At 42.2% G+C, this 26,151-nt stretch overlaps 2 protein-coding genes across 5 annotated transcripts; one reads left to right on the top strand and one right to left on the bottom strand.

Annotated features, from left to right (window-relative positions):
* Positions 1–445: 445 nt before the first annotated feature.
* Positions 446–7,395, top strand: dhrs7b (dehydrogenase/reductase (SDR family) member 7B). 3 transcript variants are annotated; one of them, XM_080043863.1, is made up of 7 exons: positions 446–523; positions 1,477–1,666; positions 2,347–2,465; positions 2,734–2,944; positions 3,462–3,554; positions 3,675–3,827; positions 4,230–5,350. In XM_080043863.1, exons 2-7 carry the CDS (start codon positions 1,513–1,515, stop codon positions 4,433–4,435), a joined length of 936 nt encoding a protein of 311 aa, XP_079899989.1. In that variant the 5' UTR covers positions 446–523; positions 1,477–1,512; the 3' UTR covers positions 4,436–5,350. The 3 variants fall into 3 exon arrangements, with proteins under 3 accessions (XP_079899989.1, XP_079899988.1, XP_079899990.1); XM_080043862.1 differs by having other exon boundaries at positions 3,462–3,827; positions 4,230–7,395; XM_080043864.1 differs by lacking the exon at positions 446–523 and having other exon boundaries at positions 1,499–1,666; positions 3,462–3,546; positions 4,230–7,395.
* Positions 5,400–25,970, bottom strand: cramp1 (cramped chromatin regulator homolog 1). Of its 2 annotated transcripts, none has more exons than XM_080043861.1 (20): positions 25,883–25,970; positions 23,693–24,069; positions 21,730–21,932; positions 21,021–21,174; positions 20,498–20,581; positions 20,250–20,298; positions 19,818–19,903; positions 19,158–19,281; positions 18,532–18,613; positions 17,086–18,042; positions 15,495–15,672; positions 14,621–14,793; positions 14,015–14,086; positions 13,765–13,846; positions 13,416–13,526; positions 12,652–12,812; positions 10,766–10,952; positions 10,189–10,356; positions 9,156–9,301; positions 5,400–7,533 (listed from the first exon to the last, which is right to left on the bottom strand). In XM_080043861.1, the coding sequence occupies exons 2-20, from the start codon at positions 24,066–24,068 to the stop codon at positions 7,420–7,422; spliced, it is 3,507 nt and encodes a 1,168-aa protein (XP_079899987.1). In that variant the 5' UTR covers position 24,069; positions 25,883–25,970; the 3' UTR covers positions 5,400–7,419. The 2 variants fall into 2 exon arrangements, with proteins under 2 accessions (XP_079899987.1, XP_079899986.1); XM_080043860.1 differs by lacking the exon at positions 25,883–25,970 and adding an exon at positions 24,454–24,567.
* Positions 25,971–26,151: the final 181 nt, after the last annotated feature.

A 26,151-nucleotide genomic window follows, 5' to 3' on the forward strand; every position in this document is an offset into this window, starting at 1 on the left:
AAGACAGCAACACTGAAGACGTGCTGTTTATCAGCTAGTTTAGGGGAGAAATGCTGCGGTCTTGTGACATCACACAGATACCATTAATTAGGAAGGCTAGTTGACAGGTCTGTATTTCTTTACTGTCAGTCACTGTACCCAGAGTTCTTCCCCCCTCTCCAATACATTTTAGGTCAATTTTTTTATATAATACTCATGCCTAAATTTCACATTCCCAAATGGTCCTGTTTTTGATGAGCAATGAATCTCTTAAAGTTTATTTATCACTTATGTTGTCTTTTACCAGAAGAACAATCACCACTAGCTTGGCAGCAAAGACTTACTTACTGTAGAAACAAACAGTGGGCACATTTTGCACTTGCTTTGCGTACTGATATAACAAAACTCCAACTCCCACAATTCCTAGCGCGTGATACAACCGGAAGTCCTTCGGTTACCAGACAAGTCCGGAGCTGCTCATATCCATGCTCATATCACCCACACGCTCCAGTTTACTACTGCACTGGACAGCAACACAACTCAGGTGAGCTCAATCTACAGACGAAAACTGATGTATGAGTAAGTAGTTTGTTACAATGTGGAAGTTATTTAGCATTAGCGTCCACATCCGTTTACCGTTTCATTCTACACGACCAGCTTACTTGTGCAGTGCCTGCTGAGGTCAATGTGTTTTGTTAATTGTAAGGTAAACTCCTCCTGACATGTAAACTGTTTACATTATCGCCATTGTTATAACACCCGATACTAGTCACTCAATGTAGTTACTTACTAGCACCAAACGCTTATATTTTCAGCATGGTTTCAAGAAACAGATCTATTGTGAGTTGAGTCTCAATTCTTTTTAAATCAGTGTGTAAAGAGAAACTACACTTTCTTCATAAATATGCAGATTTATGCAGCAACTCCAACTGTAGTCAAATTAGATCATAGTGTGGATAACTTGTGGTTCAAGTGTGAAGTTCATGTGAATTCTCTGTTGGGAAAAATCAGCAGCATTCATTGAGGTTATGAAGAGTGGTATAAATGCTTGCTTATCTATGTAGCTACCTGTGAGATCCCTGATACAAAATTAAGACGATATCCAAATTTTGCATGTCGGTATTGGTATGGTACTGACACACACTGTGTGTGTGTTTATGTTTGTGTGCTACTTTGCTGTCAATTGCTTGACATGTAACTGAGACCTGCTTATTAATATTCTGTTGAGCCACTAATTCATTACTTATTTTCATTGATGGAGCTGGACTCGCCTATTTTGGATTGAAGACAAAATTAAGTAGTTTTCTTTGTATGTTGGAAACAGTGTTGACTAGACAGAAAACTACTGGTTGAAAATGTTAACTTTTAACAGACCTTTGTTGGGTGTCTTCTCTGTAAAAGAGCAATGGATTTGATGAATCTTGTGCTACTGCAAGTCAGTAGTTGCAGTCCAGGTAAAACTCTTCCTCAATTAACGTTTTAAACTTGTTTGTGCAGGTAGCTGGTGTGGAGCAGGGAAGTTGATTCTCAACCATGGAGCGTGTCACTGGAGGAGGGCTGCTCCAGCTGCTTTTAGCCAGTGCTGGCGTCTTGCTGCTTTACCGGATACTTGTACGCCTCAGACCGGGAGCCGCCATTCAAGATGCTGTGGTGGTCATTACAGGGGCCAGCTCTGGACTGGGGAAAGGTTGGCCAACCGCTCATAACTTCTTCTCTTCAGTTCAAGCATTGATGTATTCTACAATGAATGAATTATTTTTTCTTAATTTACTTGTCATGGCACTAAGTGACCCATCCCACACGGAATTACATGACACCAACTTAAAAGACATTGATCGACAGCTTCCTGTCTAATATCCACACACAACATTCTCTACTTTGCACCAAATAAAGAGCAGCCACAACACAATAGCGCAACCCCTAAACCGTCCATCTCAAACTCAACATTTCATACATAAAAGAAAACTATTGCCAGTGAACACCCACAGAAATAAAAAAACAAGAAATGTAACTTCCAGACAGAAAGTCATCGATTTAATGACATCTTTCTTTTCGCCCATGCTTGTTATTAAAAGTCTACAAAGAAAAAAAACGTTTCATGTTCAAACAACCACTCTCACAGATCTGTATCCTTCCTCATCTCTTTTACTTCAACTTCAAAATAATTGCAACTTTAAATCGTGATAATATCGATAAAGCAAACATTTAGATTTTGTTGAGATCACATTTGACAAAGTCTATACACGACTCACACTGATTTGCTGCATTTGATTTTACTTGGTACTATTAAGATAACGTGTTAGTCCATAACATGTTTCAGTGTTTGATAATACACCATCAACAAGAGGTGTCTTTTCTCTGTTGCAGAGTGCGCGAGGGTCTTCCATGCTGCTGGAGCACGGCTGGTCCTGTGTGGACGAGATGCAGCCCGTCTGCAGCAGGTGGTGGAGGAGCTTCCGGCTAGTTCAACAGGCTCTGGGAAGCAGGTCTGTTCACTGACCACCAGTGTTCTCTGCACTGTGCCCGTCTGTATATTGTTTTATCTGAAAATTCTGAAGTTTGAAGTGGAAAAGTATCTCTTGTATGAGTTCACATTTTTCACATCCTGTTGTGATTCTGTCCATAATTATGACTTCTCTCTGGGCATTTGAAATATATTTTTTTTCTGAGAACCTGCTACCGTTTCTGTCAACTTCGCTATGCCAGATAATTCATGTTGGGCTCCATTTTGTCTCAATGTTGTTCAACCACCAGACTTACACTCCCAGCACCGTCATTTTTGACCTGGCGGACACAGACACAGTGGACAAAGCTGCAGAGGAGATCCTCAAATGTTACGGACAAGTGGATGTCCTCATTAATAATGCGGGCATCAGTTACCGTGGCAACATACTGGAAACGCAGGTGTCAGTTCAGCGAGATGTTATGGAAACAAATTACTTTGGGCCGATTGCTCTTACTCAAGGTGAGTGGCTGTGCAACTTTGAAACGCTTTTGGGTTCTTGATCTGAAAATGCTTGTTTTTGAATTTTCTTTCGGGAGAATCAGTGAATATTTCGTCATGATCCGCTACCTGTACAAACTGTGTGCGCGCTGAAAGAAAATCCAGTGGTATTACACAGCCTAGGCTCTGTAAATGGGCATGTTGCTACCAAAGGTGGGCCCTCCTTTTTTTCATATCCTTTGTTTACAGATTCTAGGTTGTGTATTAGAACCAGATTTCTTTTCAGTGCATACACACAGTACGGACAGGTAGCCGAGCATGAGATCATCACTGATTTTGACAAAGTGATTTCGTCAACAAGCACTCTCCAGAATGGCAGACTCCACCTTTAATGTTATTTAGCTGTTGCTGTGGTTCCACATAGACATAACAGCTGGATTTTCATGATCATTTTCTGATTTCTCATGAGAGAAAGAACAATATTTTCCGTCCGTCAGGTCTTTCTCCACTCACTCATTCTTCTTCCCTCCCTCCTCAGCTCTCCTGCCCTCCATGGTCGTCCGGCGCAGTGGCCACATCGTTGTCATCAGCAGTGTGCAGGGCAAGATATCCATTCCTTACAGGTCCGCTTGTAAGTTGTCTTCACTCTCTGAATCAAAGCAAACAAATATCCCAGAGGTCCCCCCCCCTCCCCATATGTACACCCAATGGGATTTGAAGCAGGACTCAGATTTGTACACACTGTGTTCAGATGCAGCTTCTAAGCACGCCACCCAGGCCTACTTTGATTGCTTACGGGCTGAGGTGGAGCGCTACGGGATCCCAGTGAGCGTGATCAGCCCCGGCTACATCCGAACCAACCTTTCGCTCAACGCCGTCACGGGGGACGGATCCGCGTATGGAGGTGAGAGAGTGAAAGCAGTGTGTATGTTGCTGTCAGAACATCTTAAATCAGCTCAAATGGAATGAGGCTGAACTAGAACTACTGCCTGGTGGTACAATAGCCAAACAGTGAAAGTACGAAGGTGGTAGGCAATGGTTTAAAGAAGGTGAAGCTCCAGAGTAATACTTATGATCACAGTAACCTTTGACCTCGTAAATCTAGAGTGTGAGTTTGTGCCAAATTGGAGATATTGGTATCTTGAGACATAAGGTCACAGTGACCTTACTACAATAAACTACTTGAACTGTACGATAAGAAAAGGAATACCATCACAGGAACCTAAGTGTTCTTTATTATTTGACCTACTGACTCCCCAGTGTAATTGATGCAACATGTTTTTGTTGTGCAACCCTGCTTTTTTAGTTTTGGATAAAACCACAGCAATGGGTCGAGACCCGCGGGACGTGGCTCTTGAGGTTCTGAAGGCTGTCCGTCAGAGAAGCAAAGATGTTGTATTGGCGGGACCGTTGCCCAATTTGGCCATCTACCTCCGAACAATGTGGCCTGCACTCTTCTTCAAACTCATGTCATCTCGCGCTCGCAAGGAGCACAAGCCCAAAGACCAGTGACGCAGTAGCAGCCAAGGATGAGAAAGGATCACAGTGGAATATAAGAGGATCAATGCATGAACCTGACCGCTTCACATGGTGGCCAATTACAGAGTATGTGAACTGATTTGAGCTCTTCTGTAACACTTTGCCATAGTATGGCTCTTTGCACTGTAAGTCTAGCATCTGAACCAAATTAGAAACCTGTATTGTTGTAACGAGACTCATGGTGAGTGTTTTTATTTTTATTTTACTAACATCTTATTTGCAGAAGCCTGAATGTTATATTAATAATTTAAATGTGGCTATGGCCTGTCAGGTAGGGGTACTGCTTCTCTTATCTCCCTGTCTTCTACTGTCCCATTCATGAAACTGAGCCAAATAAGTCTGCAATACCACATTCGAATGGCATGTAAACATCACACGTATGGGAAATAATTGGATCTACATAAATGCAGGACATGAAAGTTATAGTGTGCACTGTTTTGGCAGAGGATATAGCCACACCACACTAGGGTTTATAAAAGAGAAACAACACTGTCAATGATTATGTATCTTATAGTGAAGTTGTCTGTACCATATGGCACACACACCATACTTGAACATGAGCCTCAAAACAAGGCAATTTTTAAAGATGTGGAGGAAGGAATTTCTGTTCATCTGTCATGAAAACAAAACACATGGTTTTTTTGTTTATATAAATTTGAATTCCTGTTCTTGTCAATAAGTTTTCAACCAGTTTTGTACCTTAAACATCACAAACCCCTAATAGTTCTGCCCTGCACATTATTAACCAAATTAATATAATAATATACTATATTCTATATTGTTTTGATGTCATTTTTCGGTGGAGACTACTTGGTTGGAAATGCGGACACAACTTTAAACTCTTGGTGATAACTTGTAGGCCAAATACTCTCTTTGTAAAAGTTTACACTTGAACTGGTATTTCTGCCTCAAAGTAAACACAATGAATTTTAAAAAGCAGGTTTTATAACTATCTTTATACACAGAATAAAAACACCTTTTACAAACTGAAAACTTTAAACAGGGTTTTTCCTTTTTAGAAGAAATTTTCATATTAAGTTAAAGAAACTTTTTTTTCTGATATGTTAACAATAAATAGTCCAAATAACAATTTACATTATGTAACAAAAGAAAAGTGAATACTGGAATTGACATTTGTACAAAGAAATCCTTCAGCAGAGGAGAAAAAAAAAAAAGTAAGCGTTATCTTCATTGTTATCTAGTGTGCGAAGAGGAATCCTTTTCAAAAACTGAACATAGAAGAAATCACAAGAGCTTTTAAACTGTAAAGTCAAAGCCCCCAAGGTGCTTAAAGGAGAACAGCGTTTTAAATCCCAATTGTGGAATGAAGACAAGAGCTCTCAGACAATTTACACTCATGAGATGAAGCTCACAATACTGCATATCGATGATGCTGGTTGATTGAAAATCAAAGAACATCTGGATGCGACGTGTCTCTGGACTTAACATGGTAATGTGTGTATTTTGCCGTGAACAAACAGTACATCTTAATATTGAAACTGAATGTTAAAATGAAGGTTAAAACAATAACTTAAAAGCTTTAAGTATATCACATACAGAGTGGCGACATTAAAGGGAGGCGGACCATGTTGAGAAACCAATCATGTTGGAATTATTTGTCAGCTTCCACTTCCAGTATCATTAATAGCCAATGGGGATTCATGTTTTAAGCGCAACAAATCACAAGGTTTTACTAGTGATTTAAAGTGACAATGTTATTTTAATCAAATTAAAATAAGTGGAGTGTCAATCATGGCTTTTAGTGTTTGATTAAATTACGTATTTCTGACTGCTTGCTAGTGGAGTTAAAACAGAGTGCGACTCTACTGGGAACTTTCAATGGTACCCAATACCTTTTTAATCGTACTCCGTCAGTGGAAATGCACACTTGGTTGGTCACATTTTGGGATGACGGAATCTCTGCTCAACAAGCAGGAGGGAGAGTGATAAGGTCAATGTTAGTTGTCATAGTAGTTGAGTGATAGGACTCCCATGTAAAAGAAAAGATTTTAAAAAAAAATGTTTTAAATGCAATAACAAACCAACCAGAAGACCATTGCGATCTGCATTATCTCGACGTTCATTAAAAGTGGTAAAAAATTGTATGAAGCGACTGGACACTGAACTCCCAGTAAGAGTTCAATTAAAAGGGCCGGTACTGCAGATGATCACGTCTGAAGAGCTGCCTACAAATGTAGTCAACCAACAAAAAGCTGCCAATTTACGTGAGACCGTAAGAAAAGACAAACCTGATTCCAAACACACACACAATGGAAGGCTGCGTTACCTGAAATGATCGAGCACGTGAAATGAAGGGTCAGAATCGCAGAATTGTACTTCCACCTGCCCCGCTGTGTTGTGCGGAAACTGAATATACTAATAAAAACAACGACATGTCTCACTCTCACCACATTGGACCTCTTTCTCACTGCTGTTATTTTCAAAAATCTCTCACGGCGACTGTTTGCCACCAGCAGGGATCTGAGCTGCACATTTAGGTGGATTTACACATTTTGGGAGTTGATATATGAGAGAGTAGAAGACACAGACACAGACACACACACGTAAAAAAAAAAAAAGATCTGAAAATATTTTTTTCAGATATGGCATAGTATTTTCCTGTACATGAGGTTGTGTTTTGTAAACGCATTTGTTATTTTCTGAAGTGTTTTTAAAGGGGCATTGCACCTTTTATAGAACATTTTGGCGAAACCAACTCTTTTCAAACTCACTTTAAACAATGGTCAAGGTTCACCATTATTATTGCACTTTTATAAAACAGGGCAGGGATGGCTTTGGGGGGGGGGGGGATTGGTCTTTCTGCACGGCCATCTTTTTTTCTCTCCCACAGTGGAAGGGCACGGCGTGGCAACACTTTGGACCGAGGGGAGATACCTCCCCCTCGGGTCACTCAGCAACTGGTGTTCCTCCAGATGGCCCTGGGTCGGCCATCTTGTTCAGGGCGGCGGGATGGAGGGCTCGGTCACGGCCAGCTCCTGTGCAAGGTCATTGAAGCGAGCGATGTAGTCCACGCTGCTCTCGCTCATCATACAGGCAAGCTGAGAGTCCATCTGCAAACACCACCAAAACAGATTTCATTGTACAGTAACATCCTGAACAGCAGCAAAAACAACCTTTCTTGGGACAATTAAAGGGGCACTATGTCACTGAGTGTGTCAGAGAAGTGAACATTTTCTAAAGGTATTATTCTTATAATTGAATAAAGAAAATTGGACACCTTGAACACTGTCTGAAGTTAAAAAACATATTTTAGAAGTGTGTTTAAAATTCATTGTGCTTTGATTTATGAGGATCTGTTATTCAATACTAAGAATTAAATGTAGAGTAAATATGTTTTGTAAATTAACTGCAGGCTCTGCAAATGTAAACAAATCCCCTACCCCTGAAACTACATAGTGCACCTTTAAAGGAATAGTTTGACATTTTGGGAAACAGGCTTAATAGCTTTCTGCTAGAGATTATAAAGAAAACTAGAAAATCCTGCAGAGATTTTAAAAGTACGGGCCCCTGGCGTTGCCCGCCAGCCCCGCATCGGCGGCGCTCCACCCGTCGGCCTGGCTCAAACGCTTCTACGAACCGCCGCTGCGCGCTTTCCAAACTCGAGTCCCAAGTTTCGGCCGATTGAAGGTTGCAGTCGTGGCATATCAGCAACAAAGGCCCATTCATGCAAAGACGTTTTGGCCAAAGACGTTTCTCGAGCTATCTCGCTATTACTTTTTACACGTGTATGTTGGTTCCCTAAGGCCGTGTATAAAATTTGGTGATGATAGGTTGGAAATCCATAAAGGAAATGTCACGTGACTGTTTTTCAGGTTATGCAAATTAGGGTGGGGGGGGGGGGGGAATCATGGCTGACCCCTTTGGTCCGAGAGGCTTTATTGTAGAGCACCATGAGCTGTACATGTGTAAGAAATTTCAAGTCAATCAGAGTTAGGGGGAAAGGGGCGTGGCCTGTCAAACATAGCATTTTTTTATTATGGTTTTCGCCCCTATGGGTTAATCTTGAAAAGCCTGCTACCACACGTGTCCTGCACATATCCAGCAAGTTTTATGATGATAGGACCTATGGTTAATGAGTTATGGCCAGTTAGCTGCTAAGCCCCAAAACTAAGTAAACGTTTTGGTCAATGTTTTTCAAGCTATCCTACTAATCTTTTTCTTCGTGAGAAATTTGTCGATACAGTGAAATTTGAGAAAGTTTTGGTTACAATATGTTTTTCAGTTTATGCTAATTAGCGGAAAGTACCCTCAACTGTACCTGTGTGAGAAATTTCAAGTCAATCGGAGTTACGGTGTGAGGGGCGTGGCCTCTCAAACTTTTTTCAGTCAGGGCTTAATAACAGCGCCTCCTTGTGGAAAATCAAAAAACTGAATAATAGCACACTCTGTGGGGTGGGGACGGTCGTTCTGTGACATTTTTGCATTTCTTAGTGCAACGGTGTAGGAGGAGATAGAGCTAGAAAAAAGGGACGGAAGAGTAATAATAATAGGAAGTATGGTGGATAACAATAACTTAAAAATGTAAAGCTACAGCCACTAAGCTTAGCAAAAAAAAGATCTAGGGAGAAAGAGCTAGTGTCCAAAGATACCAAGATCCTAAAACCTCCTAGTAATGAAATAGTCTGGTCACAACCCCCATGTAAGATTCAAAATAGAATTTTTTTCTTCTTACTTCTGCCACATCAGGAAGGCCACGGGACTGAAAGGAATCATGGGAGTTGCAGTCCAGGAGGCTAGGACCAAGCAAAGCCGTGCCGCTGGAGGGGCCAGAGGGGGTTAGGGTGGTCCGCTTGCCCTTATCAGGAGAGACCATGCTGGCTGGAAGGAAAAGAGAAAAAAAAGACTGAATGAATAGACGGGACAATTTTCATGAGGAGTGAAAACAAAGTTGTCAATGGGACACCGAAAGAGTTCTCTGTGAAGTTTCACTTAAAGCCCCTGCAAACCCATATCCAGAAAATCCTTCTAACTATGTCATTTGGGAGAGTTAGTTGCATGATAGTAAGCGTCTGAAAAGAGTTTGGCATATTTATCAATCCAAATGAAAGATATTATCACTTAAGTTTGATAAGCCTAAAATAAATGTGGCTAGGATGAGGCGGCTATGCTCTGGTTCTTATTAAACAACAGTATTTTGAACATACCTTCATTTTACAAAAACAATGACAGTTGCCAAAGACACAGTCAAACGGACAGTTCAAAAGCATTGTTTTGGAATAAGTTTTACAATATTTATGAACATTTATTTTCAATCAGATTTTTGTTGAACTCTATAGAGACACTATTTTAAGTTTTCAGATGCTTTAAAATAAAATGTGCTACGGGGCGCCCTTAGCTCAGTTGGTAGGGCGTCCCCCCCATGGGCCTCGGCCAGCAGCGGACCCGGGTTTGATTCCAGCCCGCGGTCGTTCTCTGCATGTCACTCCCCTCTCTGCCCCATTTCAACTCTGTCTCTACACTATCAATAAAAGCATAAAAATGCCCAAAAAATATCTTAAAAAAAATAAAAATAAAAAAAATGTGCTACTCATACGTGTCATTTTTACTTGTCTGACACATTTTAAAGAACAATTGTGTTTCGTTTTACAGTCAGTTCGACAAAGCGTTTTCATTGACACAAAAGGGAGGTTCAATAAACCAATTTGAAAATGAAAATTTGTAATGGTACCTGCTTGTATATGATTACGTAAGAGAAAACCACTTACAGAGGAGGCATCCGAGTGTGGAGTCAGATGAGTCGCTGGGGTACCACTGAGGGTCGTGGCTGGGCGAGGGGATCCAGCCTCTGGACGGGCTCACCGATGGAGACGACGCCAACAGTTTGGAGCCGTCGCTGTTGCTCAGTTTGGCTGGGGAGAGAGCAGCCTCCTCGCCTGAAGTTAAAACAGGCAAACAGCCATTAGACCACACACACACACACACACACACACACACACACACACACACACACACACACACACACACACACACACACACACACACACACACACACACACACACACACACACACACACACACACACACACACACACACACACACACACACACACACACACACACACACACACACACACACACACACACACACACACACACACACACCAATATGCCCACTTTCTCATAAATTGAGCTGGTTTGCTTAATGTCCACATATTTCTTCCACTTTCTCGATAAACAAACAGCGCTCCAGTGTAAGCATTTTAATTCACTGCTTTAGGCTTCCAAGTAAATGTTAGCATGTGGGGAGGGGGCATACACACACAAACACACACACACACTCACCATAGTGGGCAGAGTTGATGGCAAGCTCAATGATAGAGTCACTGATGTGTGTCTGACGTTCACCAGGTGCGAGAGCCTCTTCGGGGGGGCCAGGGAGAGAGATGTCCAGGAGCGAGGCCACACTAGGTGGGGAGAGGAGAGAGTCTCCACCCCCGGTCACTCCAGGAGACGGTGGAGGCACACCATTCTGCAATAACAAAAGAGCAAGTGGAACACTTCACTTGGGATGCTTATGATAAAAAGCATTTGCAGACAAAAACGAAAAAACATTACTTTTTCCAGTGTTAGGTCCCATCAAGCAGTTCATTACTGTAGCATTCCTCAATGTAGCAAAGCATTCATTTTTCACTCTGCTTCTCAAACACCAAGTTCAACCAGCACTGATCTGGTGTTCAGTGACCGGGAATGAAAACCGCTGCACTATTTCCCTAATGTCTGACCTAGTGGTTTATTATTAAAAATGAAGCTTTGATTGATGACACTGAGAATCCCCAGATGGAGGCATAGCTGTTAAATGGTCAGTTTTGTTTATTTTAATCTATGTTGGGTAAATATTAGAATCAAACATTTATTTTCCTTTTTGAAATTTAGCAAGATAAAGTTAAATAAATATATAATAGGGAAACTGATGGGCATGGGTTATCCTCTAAAAAAGACTAATTAAAGCAGCTCCGAGTAACATTTAAATATCTTTTAAACAGCCTCATGTTTCCTCTCATAATCATAAATTACCTTTAACAGCAAACGAGACCATCAGTGCAAAGAAAGACGTTTTTATATAGTTTTTATTACTGCGTTTGGTCTGGTCGCACACCCAGTCCGATTTTTGGTTCAGACGTGCATGCTCTATGGTCACATATCCGTATTGGTCGCAGATTTCAGTGTGGCGCAACAACGCGATTTGAGAAGCCTATCCCTCCAGGTGAGGGAAGGGGAGCGGGGGCCTTGTTTGAGACAGTTATTTGTCGTCATAATGACTGATAATGGGGCTGAACCATCAAAGAAAAAAAAGAAAATGCAATGAAGAAAAGCTAAAAGGGAGAGTGATAGGCGGGCGTTGCCAAGCAACGTATACACAATTTCACAGTAGCGAACTAGACTGCAGTGTTTACTCCTAAATGAAGGAGCGATAGCCTACTAAAACAAAGTTTACTTTGCCTCACCAGCATCATCAGATGACCATTATTCATCTGAAATAGTCATTATTTACAACAACATAAACACATTACCTCATCGAGATCCATACTAACTGCCGTTTCTCGTTCATTCGCTTTGTGGGAGGACACGTAATCTTTCAGCTCCGTGAGAGAGAGTAGTTAGGTGACACTGCTGCATCAACTCATTGCAATCAGGTGTGTGTAGCACTGACTGGCATTAGTTGATGCTGTGTCACTAACCACTCTCACGGAGCTGAAAAGAGTCCGGTGCCCTCACACTTTCAACACACGGACATGCACTATATTGCTTCCTGATCATTTGAATCTTGCATTTTGTCCAAAGGGGTCGCCAACGTGCCATGTTACTCGTAGTGGCTTTAATGTGTGCAGTATTATTTTGCTAGGAAATAATGCTCTACTCCATTAAAAAAAATAACACTGACTTTGTGCATGACCAGAGTAATTCACTAATTGTATTAAAAAAGTTAATAGTTACAGTTAGTCTAACGATTTGGATAGGTCAGTTTCTTCATGAACGTATCAGTAGTTGGAGTATTGCCTTGCTCTCGTTAATTAGGACGCATATAAAAGGCACAGTGTTACTCTAAGTACATACGTGCAATAGCCATTTAGCATTTAGCAGACGCTAAACAAATGAGGAAGGTATGTGCACCAAGTCAAACAAAGCGCCTAGTTTGTATCTGTGTGTGTGTGGTGTGTGCTGCTGACCTCTGGGACATTGTGCTGGAGGAGCTGAGAGTCTGTTTCAGCATCAACACCGGGTGTGTGTGTGGCGAGCAGGCTGCCGTTGTCGACGGATGGAGCGCCCAGCTCCAGTCGGGGGCTGCCGGGGATGATGCCTGCAGACTTAGCTGCCAGGTCAATGGCACCTGAAAGAGATTTAACAGTTTAGAAAACACAAGGGATTCATCACATACCTGATGAGCAAATGACAAAGTAAGTGCTTCATTGAGAAGATTAAATACATTTTATTAACAGTAAATCTTATTTCTTCTTCCAAAAGAATTTCAACTTTAAACTTAAAGCAGGGGCAATTTTTTTTTTTTCTTCAAAAAGTTGTTCCTCCAGGAGAGCGAAGCTGGAGGAATGTTTTTCGCCTTGTTACTTGTGCACACGAGAGCTTTGAGCATATTGAGCTTTGAGGATCATGTGGGACTAAAGAAGACGATGATTTGTATTAATTTGAAACTGAAAAACCAGATAATCCTGTGTCTTAAACAATAAAATTACTTATTTTTGGTATTACAAAACATGAAGACTACTTCCTGTTTTTTAGAGCCATCTCAAAAAATATCTGTTTAAAAGCCTAATTAGAATGTCAAATGAAGAAATAAGCATATTTGTATGTGCTAAGGTTTTTTTTTTACTAATACTCAACCTGAAACGTCAAGTTTACAAAACTAATGACATTATACTGTATGTACTTTGAAAAACTTAAAAATGGATGAATAAGAAATAAAAGCAGTACATACTGGAGAGCTGGCTGGCTGCTGCAGAGCTGGACGCTGTCGGAGAAGCTTTGGACAAAGCTGGGCGGGAGGGAGGTACTAGGCGAGTATGGATTGGCCGGAAGGATCCAGTTCCTGACAGGGAGAAACAGGAAATGAGATATTATCAGTTGTTGTTTAAAGGAGAAATAACATACAGTTATGTACAAGGAGCAAATGACATAAGCAGAGTGTAAACCTGTTGATGAAGATCGACTTTTAAGAACAAAGAACCACAAAGTATAAGTTTGACGTTACAATGTAGGGGAAAGTACAGTCATTTCAACATTGTACTGACGGAGTGTACAATAGGATTGTGTTGTATGAAGAGTACCTGTGGCTGAGGAGTTGGAGAGGATGGAGAAGGAGCAGACATGCTGAGGAGTGTCTCCTGTCGTTCTGGGTAGGAGTGTTCGCTGTGTGGACAAAAACAGAAACAGTGGGATTAAATGCACAGTTTGAGGAACTATGTTTCCTCCATATTATTCATCACAGCCCTCTCATTTGTGCAGAAGGCATTACAAAAGGACAGTGCATCAAAGCAACCAAAATGGTGTTGATTGCGATACTGCTGCTCGTCTTACCTGAACTACGAGTGGTTTCCGAAGTTGTCTGTTACGAGGTTTTCTCTGTCTAAGAAAAAGATCAGACTGCATCTGTGATTTAAAAAAAAGAGATGCTGATTAAAATGTTTTCTTCCCCCCATGAACAATTTAAAAGGAATAGTTAAATTTTTTATTTATTTTTAGCTTGTTGCCTCACTCTCGGGTGCAAGACAAGGCAACCTTTATTTGTTTATTCACAACATTAAGTTGCACTCTAATACATACCGGAAATAATCGCAAAGCATGCAGCTAATCGTAAAGGCAGACGTTTTGTTTTGTAAACCTACTGACAGGCCCATCCTCAGTGGTTTGGGCATACAAGTGGTAAATCAAACAAATCACACCATTTAGTGATGATGTGAGTCTCCGATTGATAACCAGCATTTGAGCTAAGCTAACTAGTGATGAGCGACCTTTGCTCATGTCTCCTCCAAAATTGCAGGCACAGTTAAAGGAATGGTTTTCTGTCACCTTGTCTTGAACACGAGAGTGAGGTAAAAGGCTTGAAAAAAAAAAAAAAAAACTATTCCTTTAACAATTAAATCTTTACACAACTGTCTGCTCCTTATTATTGCTCTGTCTTACACTTATAGAGTCGAGCTGTTGTCTGAAGGCCAGCTCGGCTTCCTTGTTGGGGGAAAACATTCGGTTGTGCCGCGTGCTGTTGGGAGGAAGCGTGGTGGGAACTGCAAACACGCCGCCTTCTTGCTCGCCGCCCGCCGTCGAGCCCAGCAGAGAGCGGGGGAGGTTACGTCCGCCTGCAGAGGAGAGGAACCAGGTATAGCAGGAGGGGATTTATTTTGAGAATAATAGCGACGACTGTTTATATGTACTTTTATAACAATACGGTACACAAAATAAATATTTAAACAATCATCTTTGAAGTAGGAAAGATGTTGCACTGCATTAATACTTCCCACAGTAAAGTAAAACTGACAGCAGCACCACATAATCACAAACCCACCAGATCTGTTGAAAGTGGAGCCAGTGATTCTGGTGGAATGCTTGTCGTCAAAAAAAAAGTTTAATCTTAAAATCAGTGAATATCTCTTCTCGATTCGCTACTTGTCTGTACCTGTGTGCTGAAAAACAATCTACTGTTAATACACAGTCTAGACTCTGTAAAATGCTATGTTTCTAGCTACCGTGGGCTGCTTTGTTTACTTTCATTGTTTTCAGAGCATAAGATGTGTATTAATACTGGATTTTTTGTCATCGCAGACACAATATGGAAATGGAGATTAATGACAACAATCGTTCAGCAGTTCAAAAGGACATCTTGTTGATTTGGAAAAAACTGTAAAAACCCAGACAAGTTGTTAAGAAAAAGCTGAACAAGTAGCTACTTTGCTTTAAACCACAGGTCCTATCTTTTTAGGGCATCATCTTTACTGAAGGTGAACACACATCCGGTGCTCTTACAAAGGATTTACAGTACGTGAGAGACACCAACAAGTACCTGAGGCTCCAGCGTTTGGCAGGTGTAGCCTGGCCCCTCGGAGAGAGGCCTGCTGCCGGCCACAGTTGGGGCTGCGGGCGCCTGCTATGGGAGCCTTGCTTGGGGGTGTGAGGGCCTGGCTCTGCTCCTCTTGATTGGTCTTGAGTGGTGATGTGGCAGTGGAGCACAGCTCTGGAGCCTGAAATGAGAAGACACAAAACTGACACCATTTGCTCTATATGTACATTGCATGTACATTGCATGAGCATCTACTGTTGAACATGCCCATGTTTGAATGTTTGCATAACATAGCAATAAATAAAATGTGATGTCCAGAATATGTGTGTACGCAAATACAAGTTAAAAAGGTGCAGTGTGTAATATTGGAATATCAAGTGGTGAACGTTTTAGACTACAACTCTCCCTTGGTAACACCTCCCTTTTGAATAATGGCCTACAAGGACAAGAAGCTAGTTACTCAAGACGGCATCATCCGCCATTGCCTCAAGTCTTTCCACAATATCAAGTGATGAGGAGAAGGTGTTTTTAGTTATTTATTCTATAGTACTTCTTCTACATCTTCCAACAGGTGCATTTCCCCAGGACACTAAAAAACGCATATGGCATTGGCCATTAAGTTTGTCTATTCTGTGCTACTGTAGAAACATGGCAGTGCAACATGGAGGGCGAGACACTCCTATGAAGATAGACATGCTCATTCTAAGGAAATAAATTAAATAACAACTTTTATTTTCAAGTAAGTAAGCGCTTATCATAACATACTCATTAGGGATGCATTAAGCGTCTAATTTTCCCAACGTTTAAGCGGAAGTTTATATTAAGACTAGTCGACCAGTCTATTAAAAAAACGATGAGAAAAGTATGCACAATGTAAACACTTTAGGAGCTCTTCAGCCTTAACATTCTTCTAAACAATTACCAAGCCGTTAATGTAAATACTGTTGTAATGAGCGGTGCGCTGTTTATTATTTATATAATGGCCCATCATCAGACACACTTAACGGATGGATTTACACACAATCAATCGCTCCGTCAAGTTATCCAAGTCAGAGCTTTTTGTATGGGCAGATCGTTTTTTAAGTGTGTTTATAAAGTTTCTTGTTAATCGTTTGTGTAGGCTACTGTTTGCTTATGGCCGGACTGCCGAGTCCTGCTGTGTGTTGTTTAGGGTGCGTCCCCATCGCCGCGCATAAGGCAGCATTAAAACAGCTGACAGGAGGGAAAAAAAATAATAATCACAGCGGGCCTTTAGGCAACAGCCAAGAAAACCTCACCTTTTTATCTCTCTCCCTCTTTTACCAGCCCACACCTATAGGCATACACACACACACACGTTCATTCTCACACATTTTATGTTCAAGTCAAAGTGATGGGCAATAAATTACTAACCGACTAGTATTTCTTGGGCCGGATAGTGAGGCAGCGGTCTTAACGTTTAACCGACTAGTCGATGTGCATCTAAGAATATATATTCCATTTCTACCAAGTCTGTTCTGAAAATGTAATAAGTTCTACACACAGCACTGCACCTTTAAGATTGGTATCTGGCAACAAGATAAAAGCACTGTAAGAAGTAACAGTTAGGACCTACCAAAGGTTTAGGATTGACCTCGGTGGCGACCAGCTTGAGCAGGCAGCGCAGAACTCGCTGTGTCCTGCTGGGATTAGTCTGTGCCGAGGCCTGTCCGTTTTCCTGGTGGTTTGAGGGGACGGCGACGGGCTGCCACTCGTACTCCAGCTGCAGCTTGCCAGGCTTCCCCAGCATCAGGTAGAGCTCGGCCAGGGTGACGTTGTCGGCGTCGCGGGGGCTCCAGCCGTCCTCTCTGATCTGCTCCACGGCCCGCTCTCTGCCCTGCGACAGTCCCTCGTCTGAGCAGGACAGTGAGGCTTTGGCTGGTGGAGTGTGGCCGGCTTCTGGGGAGGAAGTGATGGTGTTCTGCTGCTCCTCTTTGCACTGCTCCGACAAGCTTTCCAAAGTACCGCCGCCGCTGCACCACTTCTCCACGCTTTTGGTCACAACTGCTGAACCACCGACAATGGCCTCCACACCCGGACAAGTTTTGCCCCCCTCAGAGGGCCCCGTTCCAATTCCCTCGTCCACAGTCTGCAGGGAGCACGTAGCGATCGTAACACATGGAAGTTTCTTCTCCTCTGTTCTTGTAGAACTGTCTTGTGAAGGCTCAAGATTGAGGGGCTCAGTTCGACGACTATCCCCCAATAATACAGTCCCTGAAGCACCACCACTAGCAGTAGAAGCAGAAGTGCCTCCCCGTCCAGATTTGATACCGGTCCGAAGTGGCGGAGCCGTGTGAATGCCCAGAATCTGTGCAGCCGGCAGTTCCTTTGCATTGGGCCGGCTCTTGCCACTCTCCAGCCAGTGTACGGTGCAGGAGGCCTTGGAGTGAACCACGCGCGCCACACCGGGCAGCGTGGTCAGAGCGCTGCTCTCGGCCGGGTACAGAAACAACTCCTCCTGACGGGATCTACTGGGACAGGCAGCCCCGGACAGGCCGCTCTCCAAAGCCTCCCTCTCCATCAGACTCTTGAGCTAAAAAGCGTCAATGTCAAGGACCAACAAAAATATTCACTGGTCTAATTCACATTACAAAGACGATTTAAGTACACTACTATTATAGCGATATAATGTATGGGTTATTAGGAGTTGGCTGTATGAAACTTGCTGTATGAACGAGTCATGTAAAAAAAAAATATATATTTTAATGTGTGTTTCTGGTCATATCAGAAGCAAACATTGGATAGTTTCTAAAAAATGTTGGACAGTTTCTAAGATTTTTTTTTGTTTAGTTCACTGCTACACTTAGACAAAACGACTTTGCTTCACAAAGAGCTTTAAAACTGTACACCCATTTTTCTATACTGAAATGCGACCAATACTTATGGTATATTAATAGTCCAAAACAGAGCATGTACCCTTAAACAATGCATCTGGTTCTTCCGATGAAATTTAGAAGTCCATGTCAAATAAAATCTAACTAACTCTGTGAAATTGCTATCCATCCGATGTTTAAAAAGATACAATCCGCTGGTCATGGTAGGCCCACTTCTGTTTCAGATACTCAATGAGGCTGGAGACTTTCCTGTGGAGCTCGACCACCATCCTAGGTTGGAAAAGACACATACGGGATAGTTGTTGATTTATAAGCGTCTGAGGTAAAAAGCAGCACTGCCTGGGTAGTATTGTGTTCATGATCCTGACATATAGCACTGTTATATCTGGACAATCAACTCAAACAATCAAGAAAGTGGACTTCAAAAGTGGAGTCAGCGATTATGGAGAATGCTCCTTTTTTAAAATCAGTGAGTATCTCTTCACGATCTGCTACCAGTGCGTACTGTGTGCACCAGTTTAGAGCCTAGGCTGTGTATTAACACCAGATTTTTTTCAGCGTGCACACACAGTAAAGACAAGGAGAGTATCGTACATTAACGGCTTGGTTATTCACTGATTTGGACAGAAAAAGGGATTTTGTCTCTGTTGTCTCCAGAATCGCTAACTCCACCTCTTATGTTTATAGATTTGAAGCAATTATGAAATTGCTGCTAAATGAATCTCACGCAGTGCCGATTTCTTTTTTAAATGTCTGCTTTAAAGCAAACTATTAAAGACATTCTTGTGATACAGACATAAAAGCCATGCCTGACCTGAGGCGCGGGTTGTGGGCAAGACTCTGAACGCGGGCCCAGGAATGGTTGCTGCGTGGTTGGAGCTCCACGGCAACCTTCAACGGTAGACGCACCGGCTTCTGATCCTCCTCGTCGCTCACTCCTTGCAGGGACACCAAGACAACAGGGTGAGATTAAATTAGAAACGCCAACAGAGCCCTCCAAGGAGAAAAAGGGTCGGGTGTTCTTTGAGGGGCGAGAGCAGACGCCCAGTAGCTGGTAATGTACTGAACCTGAATAGCCACAAAATTACAACGTGAACAATACAATGCAGATGACATTGCAATTTCTGAAGACTTGCTTCATGGAATATCAGGAAACAGGCCAAAACAGTAAGCAAAATGGGTTGTATTGAAGGGGCAACAGGACAAGATCCTTAGCCAAGTTTCTTTTTGTGCAAAACACCGATACAGAACTGGAAACAATCACGAATACATGAAAAAATATGGCAGCCCTACTTCACTTGCTCCCACAGAGTAACCGTGGAAACGCCACTAGCCCACACGCTGCCATTGTTTTTGCCAAAAAATGTATTTAAAAAAAACAGACCCTGTGCCTCGCCATCACCATGTTGTTGTTTTTGTTATTTTAGCACTGATGTTTGTTTACTGTGTATTTTAGCATGTGTCGGGTGCTCACCATCTGGGTCACAAAGTTTTTTCAGTGCACGGCACATGGGCGCTTTGATTCGCAAGTTCCTCCCTTTTGATCGCACAGTGGTGGCCCTGAACAGACAGAACAGAGGAATCTTCAGTGTCAATGATTTTTTTCACAGAGTATGTAATCTTAAAAATAAAACATTTCACAATACAGTTATCATCATGCAGTAAGTAATATATACCATTCTATCTTACAATAGTCCCCTTTATGTATTCTTGATACTACTGCACTTTTCTTGTATTTGGCATGTGTCATCAAGCCATCCCCACAGTACTAATAAAACCAGTCTTCATGCTCAACAATTCAAGGTGTGCGAGTGAAAAGACACACCCTTTGTGTTATTTAGACACAGAAATTGAAAATGGTGTGCGTGGGTATGGATTTTTATTTTTGATCCTACCACCGACTTACCCTTGCTGGATGAGTTCGTTGAGCTTTGCCGCGTTCTTATCATCCATTACTGTGAAAGACAGAACACAAAACCGCCAGAGACGTTTACGTCAACGTCCCTCAAGAGCAGATGTCCCCAATGACTGGGAGCGTGCTGCGTTTAATCACATCCCTTGTGTCTCCCAAAACAAACATCAGAAAAACACACTCACACACTAAACACATCTTAGAAGGCATGCATTGAAAACACATGTACGGCGTCCACTTACAGCCTCCGACTTTTTTGCGGAGCTCGGCATAACAGATAAGGCCGTACAGCTCTTGGGAGGATTTCTTCAGTGCTCTGGAGTATGCTGAAGGAGAGGTGGCAAAAGACACAACAAACGCTGTAACCAGACATGTGTATGCTACATAAAGATAACACTAGAGTGACACTGAGGGTTGTATGTACTGGGAATGGGTTCAAGCTTATCTGGAGAGAGGTTTTTCTTTTAACATGTGTTTTGGTACAAAGTCTCCCTGCCTTCCAACGTAAACATAAACATTCGTTTGGTAATTAATGACAAATATACAGTCCACTATGTAGTACACAGTGGACTAAATACAGAAGGAAACAATCATATTCTCTTGTTTTACAGCAATAATTGGAACTAATAGATAATTGTTTAAAACACATGTTGATGTTGCAAAATAATTATAAAAATACAAACTGGTCTCCTTTCCAACTTTCACAGAGACTCGGTAAGGTCCCCCTTTTTTTCTTGGGGCATCAAAGATAAAGGGGCAGCTCACCGTTGGCAAAGTCAATGTGTTTGGAAATCTTGTGCCAGGTCCGGTAGTAAAAATGGCGGACCTGCTCCTTGTTCTTCACCATGTTGGCTGGCTTGCCTCTTTTCTTGTACTTAATTGCAATGTTGTTCTGGATAGCTTCAAAGTCCTTCCCATACTGGAGACAAGAGGAGCAGAGATGAGAATGGGATATCAAGATATACATGTGAGGAGACATTTTAATAGGTTCTGAGTGTCCTTTGATTTGTTACATAAACAACAATGCCAACAATTGATTGTGAAGGTCACATAGTATGCTAATTTCCAGGTTCAATATTGTAATTCAGTCTGAAACTCTCCGTTTAATATGCTGTCTCTATAAGCCCCGCCTTTAAACTGCCGGTTTGAATCCGACTGCCAGTTAGATTCAGGGGCATCCAAGGGTGTGCTTATCACAGATGGAGGAAAAGCTAAGTTAGGTTGGTAATGAGCGAGTGTGTCTTATCCCCTTGTCACATCATAAGGGGATAGAAATCTGTGTTTTTGAACACAGGTTTTCAAAAAGATGGAGGCGGAGAAAAAGAGAGGGGGTTGTTTTTTTCTCATGCTACTACTCACTCTACATATACGGTGGACACATATTAATGTTGAAAATAGATGAAAGGTGCATTTTGCATACTAGGTGACCTTTAAAGTTTGCGCCACACAGGGTACATGGTTCTACCCTCTTTACCTCATAGAGCCCTTCGAAAAAGCTGTTTTTGTCCTCTGCGCTCCAAGACTCCCACTGCCGACGGGCCCTCTTCTGGTTCCCAGCTTGCTCCTCCTTCTCAGTGGAGCCTTGGCCCTTGGATGCCTTGGACACGCCCCCCGCAGAGCCGGCCACGGGCCCCGACTGTCCCACTGTCCCCTGGGAGGAAGAGCCATTCTCTGCCCCTGTTTTACACAGAGACGGGGAGTCCACAAATCCATCAAAAAAAAAGTATCAGAAGTATAGAAAAAGCCAAATGTTTTGTTGGACCACCCTGTTTTTTGTACAGCATGGGGGAAAGAAAATACTCTTGTCGTTCTGAGGTCTGTGATTTATACAAATACGTGCACACAAAGCAAACCACTGCAAAACCTGCCGAGCTTCCCCCGTCTGTGGTTCAGCTCTGGCAAGGAGGCAGGAAAAGCAATCAGTCCCCACGGCCAGGTCCATAGCAAAAGGGTCCAAAACCAACTCGTGGTGGGGCTCGAGGGCCAAGTTCACCCCAGCACAGTGCACAATGCCAGGAGGCACACACACAAGTAGAGAGGCAGTTCCTGTTGCAGGCAGCCCTACACTATGTTAAGGCAACTACAGAGTTTCAGCCGAGAGAAGGAGTGGCCATGTAAAAATGCTAATCTGTGTGTCGGATAGGCACTAACCTAGAAACGTCTCTTTTAAAATAGATGTGAACCAATATAGCATCAGATCAAAATAAGTAGGGCTTCCTCGGTCAACTGGTCGACACCAGGGCAATCTAAATATACATTTAATGAAACAATCAGTCTCTTCCCCCTTTCCAATCCACCCGTCATACCCATCAGAGCCAAGCAAATCATCTATATACTGTGTCAAGTCTCAATGTTTACTTCTGTCTGATCCGGGTCTGATTAATTTATAAAGACGGTAATGATTAATTTGTAAATCTGTAAGAGAGAAAAAATATCTGAATAATGAAAACACAGGTTTCATTAGCTTTATGTTTTAACCATAGTGAGAATTAATAATCATGCCACGCCTTTGTTTGCTTCTTGTCAGATTTGTGGAGAGAGTCGCCTAATAAATATGGATTTATTGAAAAGCTAATTGTCGTTTAGTGTTTACCATTATTTATTACCAGGATTTGATAATAAGGCAATGTTCCAGTGTGTTTAAAATGCCAGGAAAGTTATTTCTAAAAAGGTGTTTTCAGCTCAAACACATGTGACTATTTCAACTCACTAATGTCAGTGTTACAAATCTGCTGAAAATGAGAATGACCCACTTGCGTCAATATTATCTGTGGTGAGGTTTATGGATACATTTGTATATGATGTGTATTTTTCATTGTTCGTAAATAAGCTCAACACGAACTGTTAGTTTCGCCACTGGCTGGATTTTTGGGTAAATTGAATTACTCGCTGCTGAGGAAAATAAGTCCATCCTGTTCTTTTGTCTATTTCCTTTAAAAAATGTATTAAAAAAACACAAACCAAAAACAAAGGAATAAAATAAAGAACATAAAAGACTGATAAATCAGCCTTCCTGCCCTGTTCTCAGCTTCAAGCAGAAATACTGAAGTCGTAAAAGTGGGGTTTCATTTTCTACTTCACTAAATTGATAACAATCATAACAGCCCCTCTTTTTTGTTTTAGAAAACCCTGGTGGCAACGCTTTAAGAAACTGACACAGAAACAGTAAGTTGTATCTTAATTAAAATGTAAGTTAACTCCTCCATTCCAAACAAATGGTTCACAGGAAGGTGTTGCAACTTTGATGCTGGAGCAGCCAGTAAATCTACAACTCCCAGCCAGCAGCAGCAGACCGCGGGGAGAATTCACATGCGACAACAAAAAAACATTTCACCAGCTCAGCCATCACTGATAAACAAACTGTACACACAATGACACACCTGAGAGCAAGACCCCCTGCTAATCCCATCCCACCTATACACACTTTTCTTTTTTACCTTTAGATTTTGCCCCACCATGTCCATTGATGGTCGAGCCGATGGAATCCTTCCGGATGCGTTTGCTCGGAGGTCGAACGCTTGATCGCAGAAAATGATGCTGGTCGTGACCGGGAGGGTTGGTCTCCGCTGAGGTGAGGGGATGCTGGGTCGGACCTAGCCCGGCTCGGTTCGGCGGAGAGGCGGGCCCCCCCGGAGCTGAACCGGGGCTGAGACCCGTGGCTGATGGATTAAGAATTTCCACTCCGCCGTCTCCCTTTGTACTGCGCTCCTCGCTCGCCTGCTCTCCGCTCTCCTCCTCGTCGCAACCTTCGGGCTTTCTGGACGGATCTGTCCCCCCATCGACACCGATCCCCTCCCGGGAGCCCGGTGTCATGCTGCCAGAACACAATCAAGGAACATTTGTCACATTGGGAGCAAAGCAGTGTGCAAAAATTAACTTCTAAAGACGACGTTCACTGGCTCTCAAACATGGCCGCCGCTGTTTGTTTCAAATCCCCTCTCCAGTCCCGACAAAACAACACAAAATATATGCATTAAACGTCTCGAGATGAATTATGTTCAACAACCGAAATAGTTTGGGAAGTGGCGGCGGCCTTTTACTACGTGTCTCACGGCTCGAATGGGCGAAATTTGAGGTTGAATTTCAACTAAATTTCAAATGCGAGCGCTTTTCAGTTTAGCGCCCTGCAGAAACGACAACGAAACCCCTCGGTGCATTCGACCTCTAAATAAAGTGTTTATTTCAAACCCTACTTTACCCATTTTCGTGCTCTTCCGTAGTGGGCGACGTCTTCTTTCTCTTCACCATGAGTCCGAGCGGTTATATAGGCAAATATGGATAAAATTGAGCATAATAAAAACGAGAGCGTTCTCTCCGCTTTCTGCCCTCTCCTTGCTCTCGCTTCGACTGAGCTGAACTCTCTGCGCAGTTCAACTGTTTTCTATCAGCAACAACATTACTAAATGCTTTATTTTAAAATGAAAAATAAAAAACTATAATGCCACCGACACAGGATATAATTAATGCATGCACTGGAGTAGTATCTGCTATATGGCACGTGTCAGCAGAGCTCAGCTGAATTGATAAGAGTAGATAGTTGTATTAACCTAGTGTGCAAGTGGACTTTGCTTGTCACTACGTCACCATCGCCTGCAGAAAATAATGTCTGCTAATTTCTTATTGAGTGTAGGATTTTTGATTTCATATGCATCCAGGAATGTTAAGGCTTTGTGACAATAACACATTTGCAAACATAACAAACGCCTCTTACAAATAATAAATAAAACGACAAGATCAGGATCAGGCTGTATATACCCGGTGCACATCAGGACAAGTTATACTACTACATTATTAGAACATAGTTATACAATGTAAACATCACAGTATTTATAATATTGTTTTGGCTCTATTGTTACTCACTAACTATTCATTTCTGAATTATCATGGTATTGGCAGAGCAGAATGATGAAAGAAAGAGAAAGCTAAACAAAAGATGAGTTAGACAATTGTAGCTTGAGTATGAAAGTGACGAGGGATGCCCCACTTTCTGCATCTCGAAACAGCAATTCTATTCCTGTTTAGTGTCATCGATTGCGCTTTTAAATCTAAGACTAATTCAATCAGCCACAAAATATATGTGATCTGACAGCAGCAACAACCCGAAACTACTAGTGAAGCTCGTCAATATTCAACGCCCCTCTTTTGAAATGTTACAACCCCAAGTCATTGTAATGATAACAGATTGATGTAACTTCAATTGAATTCATACTCAACCTCAAAATATTGTTTCAGTGTAACTTCAGGTTGATTTAAAATCTCACAGCAACACAATGAAATGCACTGCACAGAGATGACAGAGACAGACTATATCATGTGCAATGTTTCAATCCTAGCAGCCTAGTTATTATTATGGACTGGTCAAGTTCTTCAGACGTGCATGTGCTAAAAGTTAAAGTTATTGATAATAATTGCCTTAAACGTTGTTTTAGTAGGCTGTGTATTACATGTAAACAACAGCAGTCTTCCTACATAACGTGGTGACTAGCATGGCTGCTGTTATTGGTTAGCTAACGTAACGCTGTGGCAGTAAAACAAGCCATAACGTAACCAAACTGCTGGTAACATAATGAGTATTTCCTGCAGAGCCTTAAACAGCTTGTTAGAAGTATAACACTATCGGGACATACCTGAAGTTGAAGCCTGTCGGTGGTATTCCCAATCGAGACACAGGCTAGCATTGCTAGCTGACGGTGGCCGTCCAGCTCGATACCGATGACAGTTCCTGCTGTTCGCTTGTCCACGCGCTTAGGGCACGCCTACGACATCTCGAAAACAAACCCCGTGATTGGTCAGAAATACACGAGGACGACGGTTACAATTTGATTGACAATCGGCTCCGCCAATAGTCAGTAAAAGACATCCAGCGACAGACCAATGGACATTCTCTTCCTGTTCT

The sequence above is a fragment of the Ammodytes marinus genome, assembly GCF_949987685.1.
Source record: "Ammodytes marinus genome assembly, chromosome: 16".
Classification (NCBI taxonomy): domain Eukaryota; kingdom Metazoa; phylum Chordata; class Actinopteri; order Uranoscopiformes; family Ammodytidae; genus Ammodytes; species Ammodytes marinus.